Source organism: Scylla paramamosain, chromosome 27, assembly GCF_035594125.1.
Source record: "Scylla paramamosain isolate STU-SP2022 chromosome 27, ASM3559412v1, whole genome shotgun sequence".
Taxonomy (NCBI): Eukaryota; Metazoa; Arthropoda; class Malacostraca; order Decapoda; family Portunidae; genus Scylla; species Scylla paramamosain.
This window is the reverse complement of record NC_087177.1, coordinates 983285-1007759: the sequence shown is the minus strand read 5'-3', so window position 1 is coordinate 1007759 and position 24475 is coordinate 983285. Positions and strand designations below refer to the sequence as shown.

The 24475-nt window shown below is 38.1% G+C and overlaps 1 protein-coding gene and 1 long non-coding RNA gene across 6 annotated transcripts; both read right to left on the bottom strand.

Annotated features, from left to right (window-relative positions):
- Nucleotides 1-146: 146 nt before the first annotated feature.
- On the bottom strand, nucleotides 147-7509 carry LOC135114000 (probable serine hydrolase). Of its 3 annotated transcripts, XR_010275170.1 has the most exons (5): nucleotides 7153-7508; nucleotides 5824-5978; nucleotides 2920-3149; nucleotides 687-2754; nucleotides 147-552 (listed from the first exon to the last, which is right to left on the bottom strand). XR_010275170.1 is itself a non-coding variant. In XM_064029597.1 (4 exons), the coding sequence occupies exons 2-4, from the start codon at nucleotides 5966-5968 to the stop codon at nucleotides 2152-2154; spliced, it is 978 nt and encodes a 325-aa protein (XP_063885667.1). In that variant the 5' UTR covers nucleotides 5969-5978; nucleotides 7052-7509; the 3' UTR covers nucleotides 147-2151. The 3 variants fall into 3 exon arrangements, 2 of the variants coding, with proteins under 2 accessions (XP_063885667.1, XP_063885666.1); XM_064029597.1 differs by having other exon boundaries at nucleotides 147-2754; nucleotides 7052-7509; XM_064029596.1 differs by having other exon boundaries at nucleotides 147-2754.
- A 12603-nt stretch (nucleotides 7510-20112) lies between these two features.
- On the bottom strand, nucleotides 20113-24095 carry LOC135114447 (uncharacterized). 3 transcript variants are annotated; one of them, XR_010275501.1, is made up of 5 exons: nucleotides 23907-24095; nucleotides 22579-22705; nucleotides 21411-21545; nucleotides 21027-21205; nucleotides 20113-20661 (listed from the first exon to the last, which is right to left on the bottom strand). It is a non-coding gene; the product is annotated as an uncharacterized LOC135114447 (long non-coding RNA). The 3 variants fall into 3 exon arrangements; XR_010275502.1 differs by having other exon boundaries at nucleotides 20114-20661; nucleotides 21148-21205; XR_010275503.1 differs by lacking the exon at nucleotides 21027-21205 and having other exon boundaries at nucleotides 23907-24094.
- Between the last annotated feature and the right edge of the window lie 380 nt (nucleotides 24096-24475).

Sequence of the window (24475 nt, the reverse complement as noted above, 5' to 3'; positions counted from 1 at the left end):
GTTTATGGTTGGGTAGCTCATAGTCTAGTCTAGTGGATGGGTTGGTGTGGGTGGAATGATGGATAGGTGGGCGAGCCTGTAGAAAGTGCAGTGGATGGATGGGTGGGCTAATGGAGGTGGATATATGGATGTTAATAAAAAAAAAGTTGTAGTTTTGTCATTTTAATTTGTAGCAAGAAATTCAATACATAATAAATAAAAATAAACATAACTGAATAGATATAAATTTAATTACAGAAAAAAATAACTACAACCGCAAGAACTACTACTACTACTACCACTACTAACAAAAATATCATGAAATAATAACCTCTAATGTAACAACAAGAACAACACTTACCATGACAGCCCACTCACTCACACAACTGTCTTATGCCTTCAACAATGTATAAAAAATTAATGTGTTTACTGAAAAGTCGCACACTGCTACACTATTGCATTTGTTATTAACGGTGTGTCTCGATGGAGTAAGGAAACATGTCTTATACCCTGTACACCACTTCACAGAATAATCTGCATTGAAGAAGTTCTGGCGTCTGGTATTCCTGGTTCCTGAAAACATTAAAATTGATTTATTTATCCATTTTTTTCCTTTCTTTATTATTTAACTGAATTATTTACTTATTATTAATTTCTTTGCTGCAAATAACGCACCATCCAGTTATTTTTGTCAAACATGTACTTACTTTATAATAGTGTATAAAGCTGTGAAGTACTGGACAGGCTAGTGCATCAGCACTCCAGACTGTGCACTAGGTACCTGGAAGCCACTTGAGAGAACAAAGAGCCCACATAGTTTCCAGTATCCCCAAAATAAATAAGAAAACTAGACCCAAGGCAGAGATTTTTATGGTACTTCACTGATTACCAGGGCTTCATCAAACTTGTGATGTCTACTGTAATTGTTTGGGATCTCCCCATGAGGAAACAGTGAAGCTATATTCCCAGTTTGCCTTTTACTATGAGACCTATCTTGTGCAGTAGGATGCTGTGGTCAACACTGATGAAATCAAGAAATGTGACACTTACGTTATATCTCTTTACCATGTCTTGCAACTGCTAGTCACAGTGAACTACATAAAAGTTAAGAAAAGCAAGACCTAAGGCCTCTCTAAGATTATTGGTTTGCAATGAGTAGACTTGCTGTTGTCTTTCCTGTATAGGTCTTAAAGATGTCTCTAGTGCAAATTGGTAGGCCACAAGAACTTCAGGAAATACTACAAAAATAGCCTGTTTTTTTTTTTTTTTTTTTGAATACATAATAATGAATTATGCTGTCCAGAATTTTTTTTTTTATAAACTGGTATTGCACTTATTATTTGTTTAGGGGTATATGAAAAGATTGCTCTTTTGTAAAGCTTTTTGTGTATTTCTTTTTTTTTTTATGTAGGAAGGACACTGGCCAAGGGCAACAAAAATCTAATAAAAAAAAAAGAAATGCCCACTGAAATGCCAGTCCCATAAAAGGGTCAAAGCAGTGGTCAAAAATTGTCTAGAAACTTCCCTCTTGAAGGAATTCAAGTCATAGGAAGGTGGAAATACAGAAGCAGGCAGGGAGTTCCAGTTTACCAGAGAAAGGGATGAATGATATATATATATATATATATATATATATATATATATATATATATATATATATATATATATATATATATATATATATATATATATATATATGTATATATTAGTATATATGCTGCATTTTAGCATGAAAATTAAACTTTGCATACAATAGATCATATACAAGCAAGAACAGTTATGTACTATTGATCCAATATCACAAAAGATAGTTTCACTAGAATATTCTTGTCCAATTATATATAATAAGTATGGATAACCCATGAGTATAAGCACAACTTTAATGTGAACAACAAAGCTTTAAGTCACCAGCCCTGTAGCCTGAAATGTAATATTTAAAGAATCCACATGATAAAAACTACTGCCTTGAACACAGCAAGGCTGGATAAAAGCATTAATCTTACTAAAAGCAGGATGAAGATGATGATGATAATAATAATGATAATAATAATAATAATAATAATAATAATAATAATAATAATAATAATAATAATAATAATAATAATAAATAATAATAATAATTTTGAAAAAAAGAAAATCATATGTACAAATATACATTTGAATAACAAGTTTTTATAACTTTCTATGCATGAACTCTACTATAAGTGGAGCTACAACCTGTGGATCATTAAGATGGACATGGTGTGTCCCTTCCACTTCTTTATAAATAAATTTTTTGGCACTTTTACTATAAAGACACTTCATTTCATCATAATGTTCTTGCTTTTCATATATAGGTCCTGCAGAGGCTTTGATTATCATTAATTCACAATTCAATCTATTTGCAAATTCTTTTTGCTGCTCAAAGGTCATACCAAATATACTGGGAACCTTGAGTCTTGGATCATAATTAAATGAATACAAACCATTTGAATGTTTGATTGACCCTCGCTTGAGCAAGATTTTAGCAGTTTCCTCGGTGATACTAGATGCATATCCTTTGATAAGCTTATCTACAATAAAACTATATTCATAAGACTGGAGACCTTTTCCAATTTTAGCTTCAACTTCCAAAAGTTCCTTTATACTCTCAGCTGTCAGCTGTGGTTGACTTTCTGCTGGGGTTGCTACTGGCTTTACTATATCCACCATTATTACTTTTATCACTTTTTCTGGAAATGCACCAGCATACATCATTGCTGCTGCACCTCCCATACTGTGCCCAAGCAGACTAACCTGTAATTATAAAATGATTCAATGAATTACTGCAAAAAGGTAATAATGAAAATCTTTATACTCAAACTGGATATTTAATGAAAAAAACATGTGGTATGTCTCATAATTTTCCTTTATCTTGTAATTCTATGTATAAATAAAATAATACTTAATGCACAGACTCACCTCTTTCCATCCAAAATATTGTACAACACGCTCAATAACTTGGAGTAAGTGTACAAATGTAGATCCTATTCCCAAAGGCTTGAATGAAGACAACCCATGACCTGGAAAATCTATGGCCACAATGGATATATTTCTGGGTAGCAGGGGTGCCACAGTATCCCATGTACCAGCATTGTCCATCCACCCATGCAAACTAAGAAGTGGACTGCCTCCTTCATTCCATATTTTTCCTGAGAAAGAATAAAAAAAAATAAAATAAATAAATAGAAAAAAAAAGAATACATAAAACTACCAATGACTTAACAATTATCTGGATCCAAAACGGTATGAAAATGTTCAAAATAATAAAAAATGTAGAATATAAAAAAATAATCAAAAGGCAACAATGGCACATTTTCTCAAGCTATCTTGAGGAATATTTTGCAGCAATCCAGAAGAATCACACACTCTTTTATCATTGACCCTAAGAAAACTGAGAGTGTTGGTCTGACTGTAAATATGTGAAGTAACTATTATGTCTGGCTCTAACTATTATTCTAAGTATGCCTCTTGATAATTTAAATAGGTATAGGCCTATACTACATATGTGCATGCTCATCGCTCTACATACAGCGCCAGGCTTAAATCTTTCTTAAAGAGTAGCTAATCCAAGATGTCATGTTCTGTTTCATCTTATGTTTCTAATGTTCATGATCTAAATGTACTACAGTCATCAGAATTACCAAAAATGTAATATCTGAGTTATCCATACATATTATCTGTGTAAGAGTATTTCTCATACACATTTCTTCATGCATGTTTATTACAAACATTAATAAAACATATATGGAAAATATTTTTATACTCCCAAATAAAAAAATAAAAACAAAAGAATATCCATCTATGAAAGTTCCTGGAATCAACTGTAATAACACCATTTCTGATTTTAGAACTAAAATTTTTGCCACTTGCAGTGTTACCTGGTTGGGCGAGTGGGCATCTTTTGTGTGTGTGTGTGTGTATGTTTATCTAGTTGTGCTTTAAGTTCGTGATGTCCCATCTCCATATCTTTTATATCCAATTTAACCTTCAATCCATGTATACTTTCTGCATTTACTATCTCCTTACCCAGATTGTTCCATACATCAGTACTTCTGTATAAGAAACTATACTTTTTGATGTCTCTTCTACAAACACTCTTCTTCAGTCTCTCCATGTCCTCTAGTATCTCATGTATCCTGAGCCATCAAGTCACTCCAATCCACCTCATCCACTTTTTTCCAACATTGGTAGGAGTAACCTTACCAATCTCTCTCTTCATATGACAAGTCATTGATACTTAGTACCATTTTTGTTGCTGCTCTCCGAATAGGAACATAAATTAGGAAATAAAAATTAAGACTCTGAGAAAGAGAGAGATTTAGGTGTGACAAAAAATAATAAGCTAACTCCAGATAATCACATAAATGATGTGTGCCTTTTTGGCAAATATGGGAATAAAATTCACATACATAGATGAAGACATAAGGAAATTTGTAACATCATTCATAAGACCCACATTAGAATATGCAGTGGTGGTATGGAACCCACACCTAAAAAAAAAAAAAAAAAAAAAAAAAATGGAGAAAGTTCAAAGGGCAGCATCAAGAATAGTATTTCCCAACCTGGGAGAAATTTTAGGAATCCAGGAAGGAAATATTTCAGGAAATAAAAATGACTAGCTACTGGCCAGCAAAAAAAAAAAAAAAAAAAAAAATAAAATAAAAAATAAAAAATAAAATATATATATATATATATATATATATATATATATATATATATATATATATATATATATATATATATATATATATATATATATAATAAAAAAATAATAAAAAAATAAATAAAATAAAATAAAAATCATATAATGTGGCAGTTAACTTTTTTCAAATACTAAGCAAATAAAAATTAAGAATTTTGTGGTCATTATATGAAGGACGAAATCCAAACAGGTGAACTGGTTGAAGGGAGAAAAGACAGAAAATAAGGTTGGGAACCACTGCAATAGAGGGTTAAGCTATGAAGAAAGATTAGGAAAGTTGAATTTATGCAAACTATACAGGAAAGAAGATTAAGAGGTGATATGATCATGCTGTATAACTGCTTGATGGAAAAAGAAAAGATTGACAGCAAATTTGTTTACAAGAGGAGATGAAACATTAATGGGGCATAAAATGAGACTGAGAAAAAGAAGAGGAAACAAAGACATACAAAAATACAATTTTCCAAATAGAGCAATACATCTATGAAATTCACTGCCTGAAGAGGTAGTGTGTGTAGACAGCATACATAAATTAAAAAAGAAAAATATGATAATTGGTTACTAAAAGATGGGACATTGCAAGTGTGACTCAATATCCTGTAAAAACACAACTAGGTAAATAAATGGTGGCTGTCTCACGACTTACAAGTGTGTGTGTCATATGCATTTTAAATACCACACACACACACAGGCATGATGCCTACCTTGAGGCATAAAAGTCATCAAATCTCTTGCCTGGAGAGAGAGAGAGAGAGAGAGAGAGAGAGAGAGAGAGAGAGAGAGAGAGAGAGAGAGAGAGAGAGAGAGAGAGAGAGAGAGAGAGAGAGAGAGCAGAATCCTCGCTTGCTCAACATGGTAATACTACAAAAGAAATGTATAATTGGCAACTCATACTGGCAGGCTGTGGGTCCAGTCAGCTCAAGACCCTGATTCTCCATGAGTGCCAGTCTTTGTATATCATGAAAATTCTTTATTGCTAGAATCTGTCCTAGACTGAAATATACACACTTTGAGAATAATGTACAGTACAATGGGCAATACATACCAATTAACTAAAAATCAATAACACTAGAACATAAATAAATACTAGATTGCAGGGATAAAATTTTCTCTGGACTTACCTGCTATGTGGCCATATGGAACTGGTATCATTATTTCCTTTGGGTTTGTTGTGCTTTCCATTTTTGACTGACAAAGAACCTTGCAATGTAAAGTATGGAATTTTCTGCCAGTAGCAACACTCCTTCCAGCAGCTTTTAATAACATAGATATGGTTCTGAAATATACAAATGGAGTATATGAGAAGCATGAAGAAATTTTTTTTTTCTTTGGTTCTATTGTGCTTCCTACTACTGACCAACACAGATGATGCAAGATGTGAAAGATTTTCCCTGCTACGAAACAACTGGTCACTACCATACAACAGTGATCAACTTAGGAAGGGTGCATCAGCTGCAAAGCTTCTCTACCCTATACCATCAGAACAAATCCTCACTGCAATGCTATCCATCTATATGAGGTTAGTAACCACATAGGCTTAGGATTAAGAACCTGACAGGGTTAGATTAGGGTTAGAAGGCCTATAATGTTAGGACTAGCAACACCAATTGGTTAGGTTAGAATTAGTAACCCTGTAGGGCTACCTAAGGTGAGAGAGGTTACATTTGCTTGAAAAGAGTAATGAAGGAAAGTAAACACTGACCAATCATATAAAACAGCACCCCCCCCCCAAAAAAAAATAAATAAATAAATAAAAATATAGAAAAATTCTGGTTTCACACCAAACTTCTTATTTTCTCTGTTCCAATGCACAACAAGTAATGGCACCTTTTTTCCTGATATATATATATATATATATATATATATATATATATATATAAAATCAATGTTCATATAATACTATTATATGGGTTTTATTATAGTTTAAGCCATTACACACTACATGGTAATAACCTACCTCATTTTGTTTTTCTCACTATTCACATAATTTCTAATGATTACACTACTTGTCGGAAATTAATAATAACGCCACAATAGGCCTGGGAATGCACAGCGCTCTCAACTTTTTCTAAGTCCACAGGTAAACATAAATGGTGTATTGTTGCCTGAACTTCAGTTGTTAGGTTAGGTTAGGGTTTTATTATAGTTTAAGCCATTACACACTACGTGGTAATAACCTACCTCATTTTATTCTCACTATTCACATAATTTCTAATGATTACACTACTTGTCGGAAATTAATAATAACGCTGTGGGTAGAGATTGGGGACACTGGCTTAAACTATAAATTTACCATTACATGGACACTGAACTTAATCAAGAACCCTAAACAAACCAGACGTAACTTACTGTTTCCGAACACCTTAAGGGGCATTTACCAAGCCGAACGTAACGTAATGTTTCGTAATGCTTCCTTGCACATCGTCCCTCTCGCTCAAACGAGCACTCACCTCAGTAACTTGACCTATCCTAACTTGACTGCCGACCGGGGTGTTTATCACTTCTTGGATGCTTCTGCACGCAGGGATGGGGTTCAGGGTTCAGCTCCTCTTCTTCTTCTTGTGACCTATTTCGGTTTCTGTCATTTTATAGGTCCTTCCTCGTACTATCTCGCATACTGGGAGGTTCAACCTTCATAACAATCTCTCTCACTACCACAATCAATGCTAGATCTCTGACAATCTTCTGCCATTATTTTCATGGTTATTGCACTTCTGCTTGCTTTTATAGGGCAGTTTCTTGCTATATGCGAACTACGCGGCTGCAAGGGATCCCTGAGGCCAACGAGGACCCTCAAGCAGCCATTATTATTATTATCATCATCATCATCATCATTATTTATTATTATTATTATCAAAATGTGTGCTGAGTATTGATAGATCCACTGCAATTCTTATTTATCTCCAGAAATAGATATTTTTTATTAATTGTACTATATTCTGAATTTTAGATCAGGATTCCAGAACGCTTCCTGCACCTACATACGTGTTAAGTAACATTACACGCTTGTACTGTGGATATCCTTTTCTTTTTAAAAATAAATATTTCTACGTTGTGCAAATCCGAGTTGCTTAAACCGTTATGTAACAGGACGTAGCTTCGCAGCGTAACAAAGGTCTCCGAAACAAGAAATCGGAGTGCTGTGACTCGTGCAACCATTTACAGCTAGCCAATGGCGTTGCGTGTGTTGCAGTGCGCTAACTTAATGTACGTGTCGGATTATGTGCTCTTTCGACCACAGGACGATCGAAGCCTTTACCGAAGTCCGTTTCCAAAGATCTAACTGGTAACCTTTCTTACCATGAAGCCTCAGGTGACAATATCTTCTCCACCAGAGGAACGAACCACACTTACAGACATCCTTGCCCCCCCCCCCCCTCCTCTCTCTCTCTCTCTCTCTCTCTCTCTCCACCCACCCACACACTGAAGGAAAACTAGAGTAACTATATAAATACGTATTAATAGTTCTAGTGAGTTATATGAATTTTGATAGGCTTACCTCTAAATGGAGTTTCAGCTCATCATACTATATACATACTATATAATGCAGGATCCTTGTTAGACATAGTACAATAGCCGGCCATCGCGTCTCTGACAACCTCAGCAACTTGAGTGGTTGTTTTCCCACGTTGATGGCCGAGTAGGGTTTTGCATATTTTTGTTGATGCGTGCTGTGCAAAAAAATATTTGTATATCTCTGACACCATGAATTCAAGGTGAGAAGGCAACGCTCGCATAGCATATGACGTACATAACTGCAATGAGTGGCAGATGCACTTGATGTGCATCACATTTTGATTTATTACACGAAATCTTGATATGACTTGAGTTAAGTGCCCCGCACGTGGTGTTGCACCCGTCCATTGTCAAACCAATGCATTTTTTGACATCCAGTTTTGGACGATTTTCTGAGAAGTCCAGTAAAGATGTTGTGACTACCTCAGCTGTGCCTTTTTCCAGTTCCACCAAACCCAGATACGAAGTAATAATTTTTTTCTTCGTGTAGCTTTGATAGCGAACAACAACAACACACAATTTCTTTGTGGTGATGTCTGTTTTTACCAATTATCAGTGAGTAATGACCATCACCGATATCGCTGCACAGTTCCTTCAGCATACAGGGTCCCAATATCTTGTTCACAAGTGCTGCACACTTTGTTCTATGCAATGAGATTTCCTTACAAGAAATATCTCTCACAAGCTCAGCCAAGTGATCAATCGTTTTTACACTTGAATGGCAAGCAATGTGAGCTATACTAATTTCTGTTTAGAAATTTTCACACTTGTTGGCACTTGCTTTTGTTACATCAGACTGAAATAACGTTCTCATGTTCGAGAATGAGGCTGTATTTATTTATTTTTATTTTTTCTGTTTCTCCGTTGTAGTGTGATTAACAAGACCACTGTGGTGAGCTCTAATTGTTGTCTTTCAGAACTTGCACGCTGCAAGAGTCGTCGTCAGGTACACGAACAATCCATTCTGAGAATTTTTTTTTTCCCATTCTTTATATTTTTTCTTCCATATTTCGCTCACTTGCCCATTTTAACTGCAACACTCATAAGAACATAAGAACATAAGAAATAAGGGAAGCTGCAAGAAGCGACCAGGCTTACACGTGGCAGTCCCTGTATGAAATATACCTATTTCCATCTGTTATCCCCACCCATAAACTTGTCTAATTTTCTTTTAAAGCTCTCTAGTGTCCTAGCACTAACTACATGATTACTGCGTCCGTTCCACTCATCTACCACTATATTTGAGAACCAATTTTTTCCTATCTCCTTCCTAAACCTATTTTTTTTTTAAGCTTGAACCCGTTATTTCTTGTTCTACTCTGGTTACTGATCCTAAGAATTTTGCTTACATCTCCCTTGTTATAACCCTTATACCACTTTAAGACTTCTATCAGGTCTCCTCTTAACCTACGTCTCTCTAAAGAATGTAAATTTAACAGCTTCAACCTCGCCTCGTAAGGAATACTCCTCATCCCCTGTATCCTTTGTCATTCTCCTCTGTACTGATTCTAATAGACCTTTATCTTTCCTGTAATGTGGGGACCAGAACTGCACAGCGTAGTCTAGATGAGGTCTGACCAGCGCCAAGTATAACTTTAATATTACTTCCGGCCTTTACTTTTAACACTCCTAAAAATGAATCCTAGTACCCTATTTGCCTTGTTTCTGGCTTCTATGCATTGTTTCTCTAGACGGAGTTCTGAGCTAACTATAACTCCTAAATCTTTCTCGTACATTGTACTTACCAGAGTTTGGTTGTTTAATGTGTACCTATTGTGTGGGTTTCCTCTGCCTACGCTAAGCACTTTGCATTTATTGATATTAAATTGCATTTGCCATCTATCCGTCCATTCATTCATTCTAAGTCTGCCTGCAAGGCGATGGCATCCGATTTTGACCTAATTAATCTTTGTCATCCGCAAATTTACTAACATCACTACTAATTCCACTGTCCAAGTCATTGATATATATTAGAAATAACAATGGCCCTAATACTGATCCCTGTGGCACCCCACTAATTACATGACCCCACTCGGATTTCGAGCCGTTTATTACCACTCTGTCTCCTGTTACCAAGCCATGACCCTATCCAGCCTAACACTTTCCCATCCAGTGTGCCCTAACCTTTCTCAGGAGCCTTTGATGGGGTACCTTGTCAAATGCTTTACTAGTCCTGATATAAGATATAACTATCACCATTATCTACTGCCTCGTACACCTTACTGTAAAAACTTAACAAGTTTGTCAGGCAAGACTTCCCCTTCGTGAAGCCATGCTGTGACGGATTTATCAAGTTATGTTTGTCTAAATGTTCCCTAATGTTCCTCGCTATTATTGACTCTTAACATTTTACCTACAACTGAAGTTAAGCTGACAGGTCTGTAATTAGACGCTAAAGTTTTATCTCCTTCCTTAAAGATGGGTACTACATTAGCCTGCCTCCACATTACTGGTACCTCACCCGACTCGTGATTTCCTTAAGACAGAAACTAACGGCTCACTAATAATCTCTTTACATTCCTTAAGTACTCTGGGATATATTTCATCAGGTCCTGGTGTCTTGAACTTCTTTTTTAGCCTATCTCCTGTTCCACTATCTCCCTAGTTATGGAAATATCTGTCAGCTTCTCATTCTCATCTGCTCTACACACCTGTTCACTATCTGGCATATCCTGAATGTTTTCCTGGGTGAAGACAGTTAAAAAATAACCATTCAAGTTTACTTATCTCCTCCCCAGAACTAACCAGCTCTCCATCTGCTGCCTTTAATGGACCTACAGTATCCTTATTCTTCGTCCTGTATATCAGATAAAATCCCTTGGGGTCCGTCTTCGCCTGGCTGGCTACCTTTAATTCATAATTGTCCTTCGCTTTCCTCGTTAACTTCCTGACTGTTCTAATTCATTGTGTCCTTAAAACTTCTTCACCTGCCCTTAATCTCTTATATATACTTCTTACGCCATATATAATGCTTTAACCTAGCAGCCATCCATTTAGCGTACTTTTTTTGATATTGTTCTATACGGGATATTTGCTAACTGATCTGTATGAACTTTACGAAATATTTATACAATTCATCTACATTTACTTCACCTAATCCCCTCATCTCGTCCCCTACCATCCTCCACTCCCTCGGCTACTCGCCTCGACCTCACCTCTCTCATTTCAGCATGACCTGACATTCCAACATACACCTATCTCCCCCTTCCGGACACATCTGTAGCGGGACACAAGTCACCGCTCCTAGCACTCCGTTTTCTGTAAGATTTTCACCCTTCCGTTTTCACTCTCTCTTCTGCACAGGCTTTTGTCTTTCATCCCTTCTCTCCTCACCTCAGACCTCTACCTGCGTGACTGCTTCTTCCCTCAAGCAAGACTTAAAAAGTCCTCTACTGAGCACAACAGAGGACAAACCTAACCGATTGTTGAATGGAGGGAGTGGACCTTGTAAGGTGTGGTTTGATCCACAGGTCAATTAATCATCCCAAGGGGTTAATAGCGTGTGACCTCGGTGGAAGGTCAGGCTGAGGCCCTAATGAAGTCATAATCCTGTCGTGCTAATCCTTCTTGAACTGTTTTCACCCCCAAATTGGCACCTAAAACTTAATCCTGCCTAACAGGTATTACATTACTACATAAACGGTACACGCCAAGAAACCTATTAAAACAGGTGGGGATCACAATTTTTTTCCTGCTGTTCATACGAGGGATTTCCCAAAATAAGAGCCCCCTGTCGAAGATATTTACATGGTTGTTAGTTCACATCAATACATTACGAAGCCTACTCCAGTGACCGACCTACCACACCTTGATGTATTATTACACATTACACACTACACTTGCGAAATGGTATTGCATTAACATAACATTAAACATTACGTACCGTTCAATTAAACGGTAAACTTACCTGCAAGTAGTCATTCTTTAGTACTTTTCCTGATATCGTGCTCGTTATCATGTATTACGAAATATTGTGGTCTTTCCTTTTTTTTTTTTCTCACTGCAATTACTATGCTACATATTTCCTTGATAATGCCGCCCTTCACGTTGCTGGCATCGTTCAACACCCACATTTAAAAAAAAATATATACCATTTAATCACTATGCATAGGCAGACCCGCTAGAATTTGGCCAACAGCATTCATAGAAGGGGCACTTCCACTTATCTGGGCAAATAATCAATTCATTACTTCTTTCTCTCTCTATCCCTCGCAGATTATCCATGTCCGCCAGTCTTTGCCCCCATACATTAATTCTTTTATCCACTATTTCTCCTTATTCCTCCTTCCCACTTCTCTAAGCCCGTCTCATCTATAACTTAAAAACAAAGAATATTACATGCCTAACCATCTACATTTGTCTGGAATATTTTCTCTTCCTGTACCGTTTTCTTGTTCTTCGTAACTCTTGTTATGGTAGATCTCGTTCTCAATTTTTATTCTCTAGCCACATTTTCCGTCCTTTATATTCTGTATTTTCTTTTCTTTGTATATTTATTAATTTTGTGCTCGTAGGAACTCTACCTCCTACTCTCGTTAAGACTCGAGTTTTTTTTTTTTTTTTTTCTTAACCTCCCCCTCAAATTCTCTCTTCCCCGTGTCGTGGGTAAACTTTTATTTCCCCCCAGAATATGTATGTATATGTATATATATATATATATATATATATATATATATATATATATATATATATATATATATATATATATATATATATATATATATATATATATATATATATATATATCACACAAAACAAACAAGTACAATAATAAATATACAGCAACATTTTAAAAACACCATCCAAACTCTACTGAATAATGGTGGTAGTGGTAGTAGTAGCAGTATAGTAATAGTAAAAATAAGTAAATAAATAAATAAATAAATAAATAAAATAAAAAAAAATACATAAATAAATACATAAACTCTACTGAATAATGGTGGTAGTGGTAGTAGTAGTAAAAATATATAAATAAATAAATCCTAATAATGAGGGATGCCACAGGCTACAGGGCCATGTAGCACTGTGGTTAGGATATAGTCATACTGGGTGGGTCTATACATTTTATAATAGGTGAAAAGTATAGGTGGATCATAATTATAAGAAGCAATAATAGTAACAGCAATTACAAATTATATAATAATAATAATAATAATAATAATAATAATAATAATAATAATAATAATAATAATAATAATAATAATGTTATAATAAATAGACTGAAATACACACAACTATAATACATCATAATAATAATAACAGGCCAGTGAAACCCATGGGAATACAACGGAACGGCGCTCGGGAATACAACGGAACGGCGCTCAGGAATACAATGGAATGACGCTCGGGAATACAACGGAACGGCGCTTGGGAATACAACGGAACGGCGCTCTGGAATACAACAACGGAACGGCGCTCGGGAATACAACGGAATGACGCTCGGGAATACAACGGAACGGCGCTCAGGAATACAACGGAACGGCGCTCGGGAATACAATGGAACGGCGCTCGGGAATACAACGGAATGACGCTTGGGAATACAACGGAACGGCGCTCAGGAATACAACGGAACGGCGCTCGGGAATACAACGGAACGGCGCTCGGGAATACAACGGAACGGCGCTCGGGAATACAATGGAACGGCGCTCGGGAATACAATGGAACGGCACTCGGGAATACAACGGAACGACGCTCAGGAATACAACGGAACGGCGCTCGGGAATACAACGGAACGGCGCTCAGGAATACAACGGAACGGCACTCGGGAATACAACGGAACGACGCTCGGGAATATGACGACGGAACGGCGCTCAGGAATACAACAACGGAACGGCACTCGGGAATACAACAACGGAACGGCGCTCGGGAATACAACAACGGAACGGCGCTCAGGAATACAACAACGGAACGGCGCTCAGGAATACAACAACGGAACGGCGCTCAGGAATACAACAACGGAACGGCGCTCAGGAATACAACAACGGAACGGCACTCGGGAATACAACGGAACGGCGCTCAGGAATACAACAACAGAACGGCGCTCAGGAATACAACAACGGAACGGCGCTCAGGAATACAACTACGGAACGGCGCTCAGGAATACAACAACGGAACGGCGCTCAGGAATACAACAACGGAACGGCACTCGGGAATACAACGGAACGGCGCTCAGGAATACAACAACGGAACGGCGCTCAGGAATACAATGGAATGACGCTCGGGAATACAACAACGGAACGGCGCTCAGGAATACAACGGAACGGCGCTCAGGAATACAATGGAATGACGCTCGGGAATACAACGGAACGGCGCTTGGGAATACAACGGAACGGCGCTCAGGAATACAACGGAACGGCGCTCGGGAATACAACGGAATGACGCTCGGGAATACAACGGAACGGCGTTCAGGAATACAACGGAACGGCGCTCGGGAATACAACGGAATGACGCTCGGGAATACAACGGAACGGCGCTCGGGAATACAACGGAACGGCGCTCGGGAATACAACGGAACGGCGCTCGGGAATACAATGGAACGGCGCTCGGGAATACAACGGAACGGCGCTCGGGAATACAATGGAACGGCGCTCGGGAATACAATGGAACGGCGCTCGGGAATACAACAGAATGACGCTCGGGAATACAATGGAACGGCGCTCGGGAATACAATGGAACGGCGCTCGGGAATGCAACGGAATGACGCTCAGGAATACAACAACGGAACGACACTCGGGAATACAACGGAACGGCGCTCGGGAATACATTGGAACGGCGCTCGAAAATACAATTACAGAATAACACTCAGGAGTACAGAACAATAATAATAATAATAATAATAATAATAATAATAATAATAATAATAATAATAATAATAACAACAACAACAACAACAATAATACAGGAGAATTTTCCCAGTTAACAACAGGATAAACAGTAAATATCAATCATTACTACTACTACTTCTACTATTACCACTACAGCAATGGAAAAAAAAAAAAAAAAGATAAAAAAAAAAAAATAAATAAAAAAATAAATAAATAAATAAATAAAAATAAAAAAAGGACCTGTCACATGTATGCTTGACAGATTCTTGCACTTTCCCTTATTGACCACCACCTCCTGATGTAATCCTTGACAAAATAACATGATAATGGTAACAACAACAACAACAACAAAAATAACAACAGCACCAGCATAAAATAACAAATAATAATAATAATAATGAATAAACCAATATGATATCAATTACATGAACATTAAACACCATACTGCTTTTAGGGTTTAAATCTCTCTCTCTCTCTCTCTCTCTCTCTCTCTCTCTCTCTCTCTCTCTCTCTCATTCTGTGTGCATATTCAAAACTGTAGTAATATAGTAGTAGTAGTAGTAGTAGTAGTAGTAGTAGTAGCAGCAGTAGTAGTAATAGCAGTAGTAGAAACAGCAGCAGCAGCAGCAGCAGCAGTAGTAATAGTAGTTAGTAGTAGTAGTAGTAGTAGTAGTAGTAGTAGTAGTAGTAGTAGTAGTAGTAGTAGAAGTAGTAGTAGCAGTAGCAGTAGTAGTAGTAGTAGTAGTAGTATTGCTGTTAATAATTGTACTAGCAGTAGTAGTAGTATTGCTGTTAATAATTGTACTAGTAGTAGTAGCAGTAGTAGTAGTAGTAGTAGTAGTAGTAGTAGTAGTAGCTGGGGCTAATGACCTCCAAGTAATGGAGCCCCTAATTGACACATCAATAAACATGGGGTGGAGGTATTATTAATAAGTAGTAGTAGTAGTAGTAGTAGTAGTAGTGTTGCTGTTAATAATTGTTGTAGTAGTAGTAGTAGTAGTAGAAGTAGAAGTAGAAGAAGAAAAAGTAGTAGTAGTAGTAGTAGTAGTAGTAGTAGTAGTAGCAGCAGGAGCAGCAGCAGCAGCTGTAATAGTGGCTTCCTTTTCTCTCATTATTATTAAAGCAAACCAAAATAAAAAATAATTTGACTTTAACTGCAAAGAATTTTTTGATCACTTAAAATAGACGCCACCATTTTTCTGACGCAATCTCGACACCCGGTACAAACCAAAAATCGGACTGAAATAGATCCTCTCCGAGGTGAGAGTTCTCCCCGCAGTACAAAAAAGAAAAACGGGCTTGGGATGAGGGACAGCTTCTATCAAGTGGTCAAAAAAGACATCACACATTCAAATCTTGAATCTGTAATTATTTTGTTTGAAAACAAGACTAATAAATCCTTGGCCACTGACTCCAGTTACCCTGCGTGGATGTGCGCCAAACCATCTCTAGCTGAGTGCCATGTACTTGGGCATCACCAGTTGGTTATTTGGCAAGAACTCCAGCAGGTGTAACACAATCAGGCAGTAATCAAGAATAATTTGACTTTATCTAATTAACTTTAACTGCAAGGAATTTTTTGATCACTTAAAATAGACGCTACCATTTTTCTGACGCGATCTCGACACCCGGTACAAACGAAAAATCGGACTGAAATAGACCCTCTCCGAGGTGGGAGTTCTCCCCGCAGTACAAAAAAGAAAAACGGGCCTGGGATGAGGGACAGCTTCTATCAAGTGGTCAAAAAAGACATCACACATTCAAATCTTGAATCTGTAATTGTTTTGTTTGAAAACAAGACTAATAAATCCTTGGCCACTGACTCCAGTTACCCTGTAACCCTGCGTGGATGTGCGCCAAACCATCTCTAGCTGAGTGCCATTTAGTTGGGCATCACCAGTTGGTTATTTGGCAAGAACTCCAGCAGGTGTAACACAATCAGGCAGTAATCAAGAATAATTAGACTTTATCTGTAATTGTTTTGTTTGAAAACAAGACAAATAAATCCTTGGCCACTGACTCCAGTTACCCTGTAACCCTGCGTGGATGTGCGCCAAACCATCTCTAGCTGAGTGCCATGTACTTGGGCATCACCAGTTGGTTATTTGGCAAGAACTCCAGCAGGTGTAACACAATCAGGCAGTAATCAAGAATAATTTGACTTTATCTAATTAACTTTAACTGCAAGGAATTTTTTGATCACTTAAAATAGACGCCACCATTTTTCTGACGCGATCTCGACACCCGGTACAAACGAAAAATCGGACTGAAATAGACCCTCTCTGAGGTGGGAGTTCTCCCCGCAGTACAAAAAAGAAAAACGGGTCTGGGATGAGGGACAGGTTCTATCAAGTGGTCAAAAAAGACATCACACATTCAAATCTTGAATCTGTAATTGTTTTGTTTGAAAACAAGACTAATAAATCCTTGGCCACTGACTCCAGTTACCCTGTAACCCTGCGTGGATGTGCGCCAAACCATCTCTAGCTGAGTGCCATTTAGTTGGGCATCACCAGTTGGTTATTTGGCAAGAACTCCAGCAGGTGTAACACAATCAGGCAGTAATCAAGAATAATTAGACTTTATCTGTAATTGTTTTGTTTGAAAACAAGACAAATAAATCCTTGGCCACTGACTCCAGTTACCCTGTAACCCTGCGTGGATGTGCGCCAAACCATCTCTAGCTGAGTGCCATGTACTTGGGCATCACCAGTTGGTTATTTGGCAAGAACTCCAGCAGGTGTAACACAATCAGGCAGTAATCAAGAATAATTTGACTTTATCTAATTAACTTTAACTGCAAGGAATTTTTTGATCACTTAAAATAGACGCCACCATTTTTCTGACGCGATCTCGACACCCGGTACAAACGAAAAATCGGACTGAAATAGACCCTCTCCGAGGTGGGAGTTCTCCCCGCAGTACAAAAAAGAAAAACGGGCCTGGGATGAGGGACAGCTTCTATCAAGTGGTCAAAAAAGACATCACACATTCAAATCTTGAATCTGTAATTGTTTTGTTTGAAAACAAGACTAATAAATCCTTGGCCACTGACTCCAGTTACCCTGTAACCCTGCGTGGATGTGCGCCAAACCATCTCTAGCTGAGTGCCATTTAGTTGGGCATCACCAGTTGGTTATTTGGCAAGAACTCCAGCAGGTGTAACACAATCAGGCAGTAATCAAGAATAATTAGACTTTATCTGTAATTGTTTTGTTTGAAAACAAGACAAATAAATCCTTGGCCACTGACTCCAGTTACCCTGTAACCCTGCGTGGATGTGCGCCAAACCATCTCTAGCTGAGTGCCATGTACTTGGGCATCACCAGTTGGTTATTTGGCAAGAACTCCAGCAGGTGTAACACAATCAGGCAGTAATCAAGAATAATTTGACTTTATCTAATTAACTTTAACTGCAAGGAATTTTTTGATCACTTAAAATAGACGCCACCATTTTTCTGACGCGATCTCGACACCCGGTACAAACGAAAAATCGGACTGAAATAGACCCTCTCCGAGGTGGGAGTTCTCCCCGCAGTACAAAAAAGAAAAACGGGCCTGGGATGAGGGACAGCTTCTATCAAGTGGTCAAAAAAGACATCACACATTCAAATCTTGAATCTGTAATTGTTTTGTTTGAAAACAAGACAAATAAATCCTTGGCCACTGACTCCAGTTACCCTGTAACCCTGCGTGGATGTGCGCCAAACCATCTCTAGCTGAGTGCCATGTACTTGGGCATCACCAGTTGGTTATTTGGCAAGAACTCCAGCAGGTGTAACACAATCAGGCAGTAATCAAGAATAATTTGACTTTATCTAATTAACTTTAACTGCAAGGAATTTTTTGATCACTTAAAATAGACGCCACCATTTTTCTGACGCGATCTCGACACCCGGTACAAACGAAAAATCGGACTGAAATAGACCCTCTCTGAGGTGGGAGTTCTCCCCGCAGTACAAAAAAGAAAAACGGGTCTGGGATGAGGGACAGCTTCTATCAAGTGGTCAAAAAATACATCACAGATTCAAATCTTGAATCTGTAATTGTTTTGTTTGAAAACAAGACTAATAAATCCTTGGCCACTGACTGCAGTTACCCTGCGTGGATGTGCGCCAAACCATTTTCTAGCTGAGTGCCATGTACTTGGGCACCACCTGTGTGTGATTTGGCAAGAACTCCAGCAGGTGTAACACAAGCAGGCAGTAATCAAGAATAATTTGACTTTATCTAATTAACTTTAACTGCAAGGAATTTTTTGATCACTTAAAATAGACGCCACCATTTTTCTGACGGGATCTCGACACCCGGTACAAACGAAAAATCGGACTGAAATAGACCCTCTCCGAGGTGAGAGTTCTCCACGCAGCACAAAAAAGAAAAACACTACATGAAATTTGAAGCTAAATGGCTTGAGAGGAGGATGAGGATATATAAATAGGTTAAAAACACATGATAGACTGAAATATTCAAGTGGTGAAGAAAGACATTATGGAGGAGGAGGAGGAGGAGGAGGAGGAGGAGGAGGAGGAGGAGGAGGAGGAGGAGGAGGAGGAGGAGGAGAAGAAGGAGAAGGAGAAGGAGAAGGAGAAGAAGAAGAAGAAGAAGAAGAAGAAGAAGAAGAAAGAAGAAGAGGAGGAGGAGGAGGAGGAGGAGGAGGAGGAGGAGGAGGAGGAGGAGAGGAGGAGGAGGAGAAGAGGAGGAGGAGAAGAGGAGGATTAGGATTAGGAGGAGGAGGAGGAGGAGAAGAGGAGGAGGAGGAGGAGGAGGAGGAGGAGGAGGAGGAGGAGGAGGAGGAGGAGGAGGAGGAGGAGAAGAAGAAGAAGAAGAAGAAGAAGAAGAAGAAGAAGAAGAAGAAGAAGAAGAAGAAGAAGAAGAAGAAGAAGAAGAAGAAGAAGAAGAGGAGGAGGAGGAGGAGGAGGAGGAGGAGGAGGAGGAGGAGGAGGAGGAGGAGGAGGAGGAGGAGGAGGAGGAGGAGGAGGAGGAGGAGGAGGAGGAGGAGGAGGAGGAGGAGGAGGAGGAGGAGGAGGAGGAGGAGGAGGAGGAGGAGAGGAGGAGAAGGAGGAGGAGGAGGAGGAGGAGGAGAAGAGGAGGAGGAGAAGAGGAGGAGGAGAAGAGGAGAAGAGGAAGAGGAGGAGAAGAGGAAGAGGAGGAGAAGAGGAGGAGGAGGAGGAGGAGGAGGAGGAGGAGGAGGAGGAGGAGGAGGAGGAGGAGGAGGAGGAGGAGGGCCTTATTCCCTTATTGACTTGCATCTCCTGATGTAATCCTTGACAAAACATCATAATGGCAATAGTAATGATGATGATTACAACAACAACAACAACAACAACAACAACAACAACAACAACAACAATAATAATTGGTAAACCAATAAGATAGCAAATAAATGAAACATTAAACACCATACTGGTTAAGGCTTAAATCTCTCTCTCTCTCTCTCTCTCTCTGTGTGCATACTTAAAATTGTAGTAGTAGTAGTGGTGGTGTTAATAGTAGTACTAGTAGTAGTAGTAGTGGTGGTGGTGGTGGTGCTGCCTCTTCCTCTGCTCCCTCTCGCTTTGTAATGATTGAGTCCATTTTATTCATCTTCTCTTCCTCCTCCTTCTCTTCTTTTTTCTTCTGAAATATCAAATAAAATATAGGAGGAGGAGGAGGAGGCATATATAACATATTTTCTACCTTATCCTTCTCTACTTAAATGAATATTCACACACACACACACACACAAAGAGAGGAACATAGATGTGAAGATTATAAAAGTGAAAGATTTAATTATGGTAAGTCAAATTTTGAACAAATGAGGAGAAACTTTGGTGAAGCAGACAGGAGTACACTTATCACAACAAGTAATGTGCAAAAGATGTGGGAAGCTTTCATCAATATTTATGAAGAGGGAGTGACAAGATACGTACCAAAAGTAGGGACAAAGACAAGATATAAGAATGAATGGTACTGTTAGTGTATGTAAAGCATTTGTACCTCACCTCGTTATTCCTCAGTAATCATGAGTGAAATGTTCAACAGTTTTGTGCTTGCATGAAAACGTGTAACATGTGTAAAGTATCAGTAATCATTGCCATATTAAGAACCGAAGCCGATGCTCACTTGCTGGTAGTGTGGGTTAACCAGCTGGTCGCCTGCGGGCATCACTGACGGCCAAGTCCTGTTCAGACAAAGACAGGCAGGATGGTGACCGAGGTAAATACTTTAATTTTGTAGTAAAAACTGATTGTCATAGTGCCAAGCTGACTGCATGTATTGTTAATGAATAGTGTAATATGTTGAAAGTGTTTAATATCAGTGCATAACGTTATTTTGTAGGAGACTGAGACCGAGAACTTGTCCGCAGTTGTTACGGTCATGCCTACCTCATCAGTAAACGTGGAGAGAGAGAACTGCCCTTCCTGGACCCTCCGATGATGGGTGTGATCAGTAAAACACATCCCCTGAGAGCCAACTGGTGCCCATCCGGTGCAGCTTCAGGTATAACAGATGTGAACTAGCTAGGGAGGAGAGGGAAACACCATGGATTAGATGGCACAAGAAAAATATGCAGGAGCTTGGCAAAACTACACTACAAGAAATTAATTATATTTTTTTTATGTAGGAGGGACACTGGCCAAGGGCAACAAAAATCCTATAACAAAATAATGGCCAGTGAAATGGCAGTCCCATAAAAGGGTCAAAGCAGTGGTCAAAAATTGATGATTAAGTGTCTTGAAACCTCCCTCTTGAAGGAATTCAAGTCATAGGAAGGTGGAAATACAGAAGCAGGCAGGGAGTTCCAGAGTTTATATACCAGAGAAAGAAGAAGAAGCAGATTGAAGGTGAAAGGTCAAATGTGTGAGGATCCAACTCAATTGGCAGAGATAATGATTCAAGAGTTTTCAATCAGTATTCACAAAAGAGGAAACATTTGTGTGGTAGAGTGAGATGAGTGAAGAAATGGCTCTGGGGAAATCCAAGTGACTCAAGAGGATGTCCACAAACAGATGGAGGGACTAGACATTAGCAAGGCCCCTGGACCTGATGGAGTGTCAGGATGGATACTAAAAAAGTGCAATCAGCAGCTGACATGGGTAACATATATTATTGAGAGCTCTTTAATTGAAAGTAGAGTCCCAATTGAATGGAAGAGAGTCATCATAGTGGCAATATACAAAAGTGGTAGTAAAGAGAAGCCCTTAAACTATAGACCTGTGTCTCTAACAAGTGTGGTGTGCAAAATGTGTGACTGGTGAAGGATAAATGGTTGCAGTACCTAGAAGGAAATGAAATAATAAAGCAACAATTTGGATTTAGAAGAGGCAGATCGTGTTACAAACTAAGTGAGTTTTTATTCTAGTGCTCGTAGAAGAGACATCACAAAGTATAGTTTCTCGTATAGAAGTACCGATGTATGGAGTAGTCTGGATGAGATGATAAATGCATAAAGTCTACATGGATTTAAGGCTTAGTTAGATATTAAAAGATATGGAGGACAGCATGAGCATAACTCTTTTCCCACAAAGCACAACTAAGTAGGTAAATACTTACTGAAGAACCTTGTAGTTTCTTGAGAGGTATAGGGCTGCCTCTTCCTCTGCTTCCTCTTCTTCTGTAATGATGGACTTCATTTCATTCATCTTCTCTTTCTCCTCCTCTTTTCTTCTTTTTTCTTCTCCTGAAAGATCAAATTAAATATAAGAGGAGGAGGAGGAGGAGGAAGCAGGACAAGTTATGGGTTCAACTTAATATTGTTAAGGAAATATTAAAATAACAAAATAAGGAAAACTGCAATATAAAAAATCACAAAATGACTTAGTTGGTATAGTTATATATATATATATATATATATATATATATATATATATATATATATATATATATATATATATATATATATATAAATAAAAAATAAATAAATAAATAAATAAATAAATAAATAAATAAAAGGCCAAAATTTGAAATAAGACTTACGTTAAGGAAATATTAAAATAACAAAATAAGGAAAACTGCAACATCAAAAATCACAAAATGACTTAGTTGGTATAGTTATATATATAAAAATAAATAAATAAATAAATAAATAAATAAATAAATAAATAAATAAAATAAATAAATAAATAAAAGGCCAAAATTTGAAATATAAGACTTACGTAGTGAAGATGAAAAATAAATAAGTGAAAAAATACAAGGCTAAAACACCACAAAATCAGTTGGTTAGAGTAGTGAAGATGAACACAAGAAAATAAGGGGAAATCCAAATAAATACGCAGTCAGTTGATGTAGCGAAGATAAAAAAAAAAAAAAAAGGAAAATAAGGGAAACTGCAAGGCCACAGTATGAAATAAGCAGTTAGTTGATGTAGGGAAGATGAAAATAAGAAAAAAATAAATAAATGCAAGGCCGAAACACGAAATAAGGAGTTAGTTGGCGTAGTGTCGATATAAAATAAATAAGCGAAACTGACACCAAAACTCCACGAAATAACGGCTGGCATGTAGTGAAGATGCATTAAACTGACACCAAAACTCCACGAAATAACGGCTGGCATGTAGTGAAGATGCATTAACTCAATACGGGAAGCTGCGAGGTACAAACACGTATATAGTGGAGATGTAATAAAATCATAGTGAAGGTAACGGCAAGATGGCTGCGTCTCTTTTCAAATTTAACGACTCGAGCATCATGACCAAGCTGCAAAAACTCACGAGGCCTACACGTGACACTGATGGTGACCTAACATGACCTGACCTGACCTCCAGACCTACACATGGCAGTGGTGGAGGCCTGACATAACCAAAAGCTTGTGGCCAGCACCGGAAAGGAACGGTCACCAGCCACGCGTCCACGCACACACACAATCACCATAATATACTTACTTTTCCCAGTTTTTTCTTCATATCACGGATTCTTGTGTTCTCCTGGGATCACAAACTATTTATCTGCACTCTTCTCTTGTACTGCGACAACAAACAGAGCAGAACAAAGGAAGAGAAGAGCAGCAAGGGAAGCGCACACCCACTCATGGCTAATTCTTGGCGGTAACTGCGCGTGGGTTGGCGTCCCTAAGCGAACTCTCCCGCCAAATCTTGCTAACGGGGGCCTCACGTGCACATACAAGGACTCCCACAAATATATTCAAACTAAATATATGGTAATACGCATATATAACATACAGTAATATTGGTTCTCATACTATTATTATTATTATTATTATTACTGTTGTTATTTTGAATGACGTTAGTTTTTTGGTTACATAATATTTAGAAAAGAAAACATTTTATGATTCCTTTTAATTATTGGTGAAAATATATATAAAAAAAAATACTTAATTTTTATAAGTATTGTTTTATTTGTTTTTCTTTATCAATATCATCATTATCATCCTCATTATAGGAGACACAGACACACACACACCGTAAGCTCCCTACAAGACAGTAAACACAAA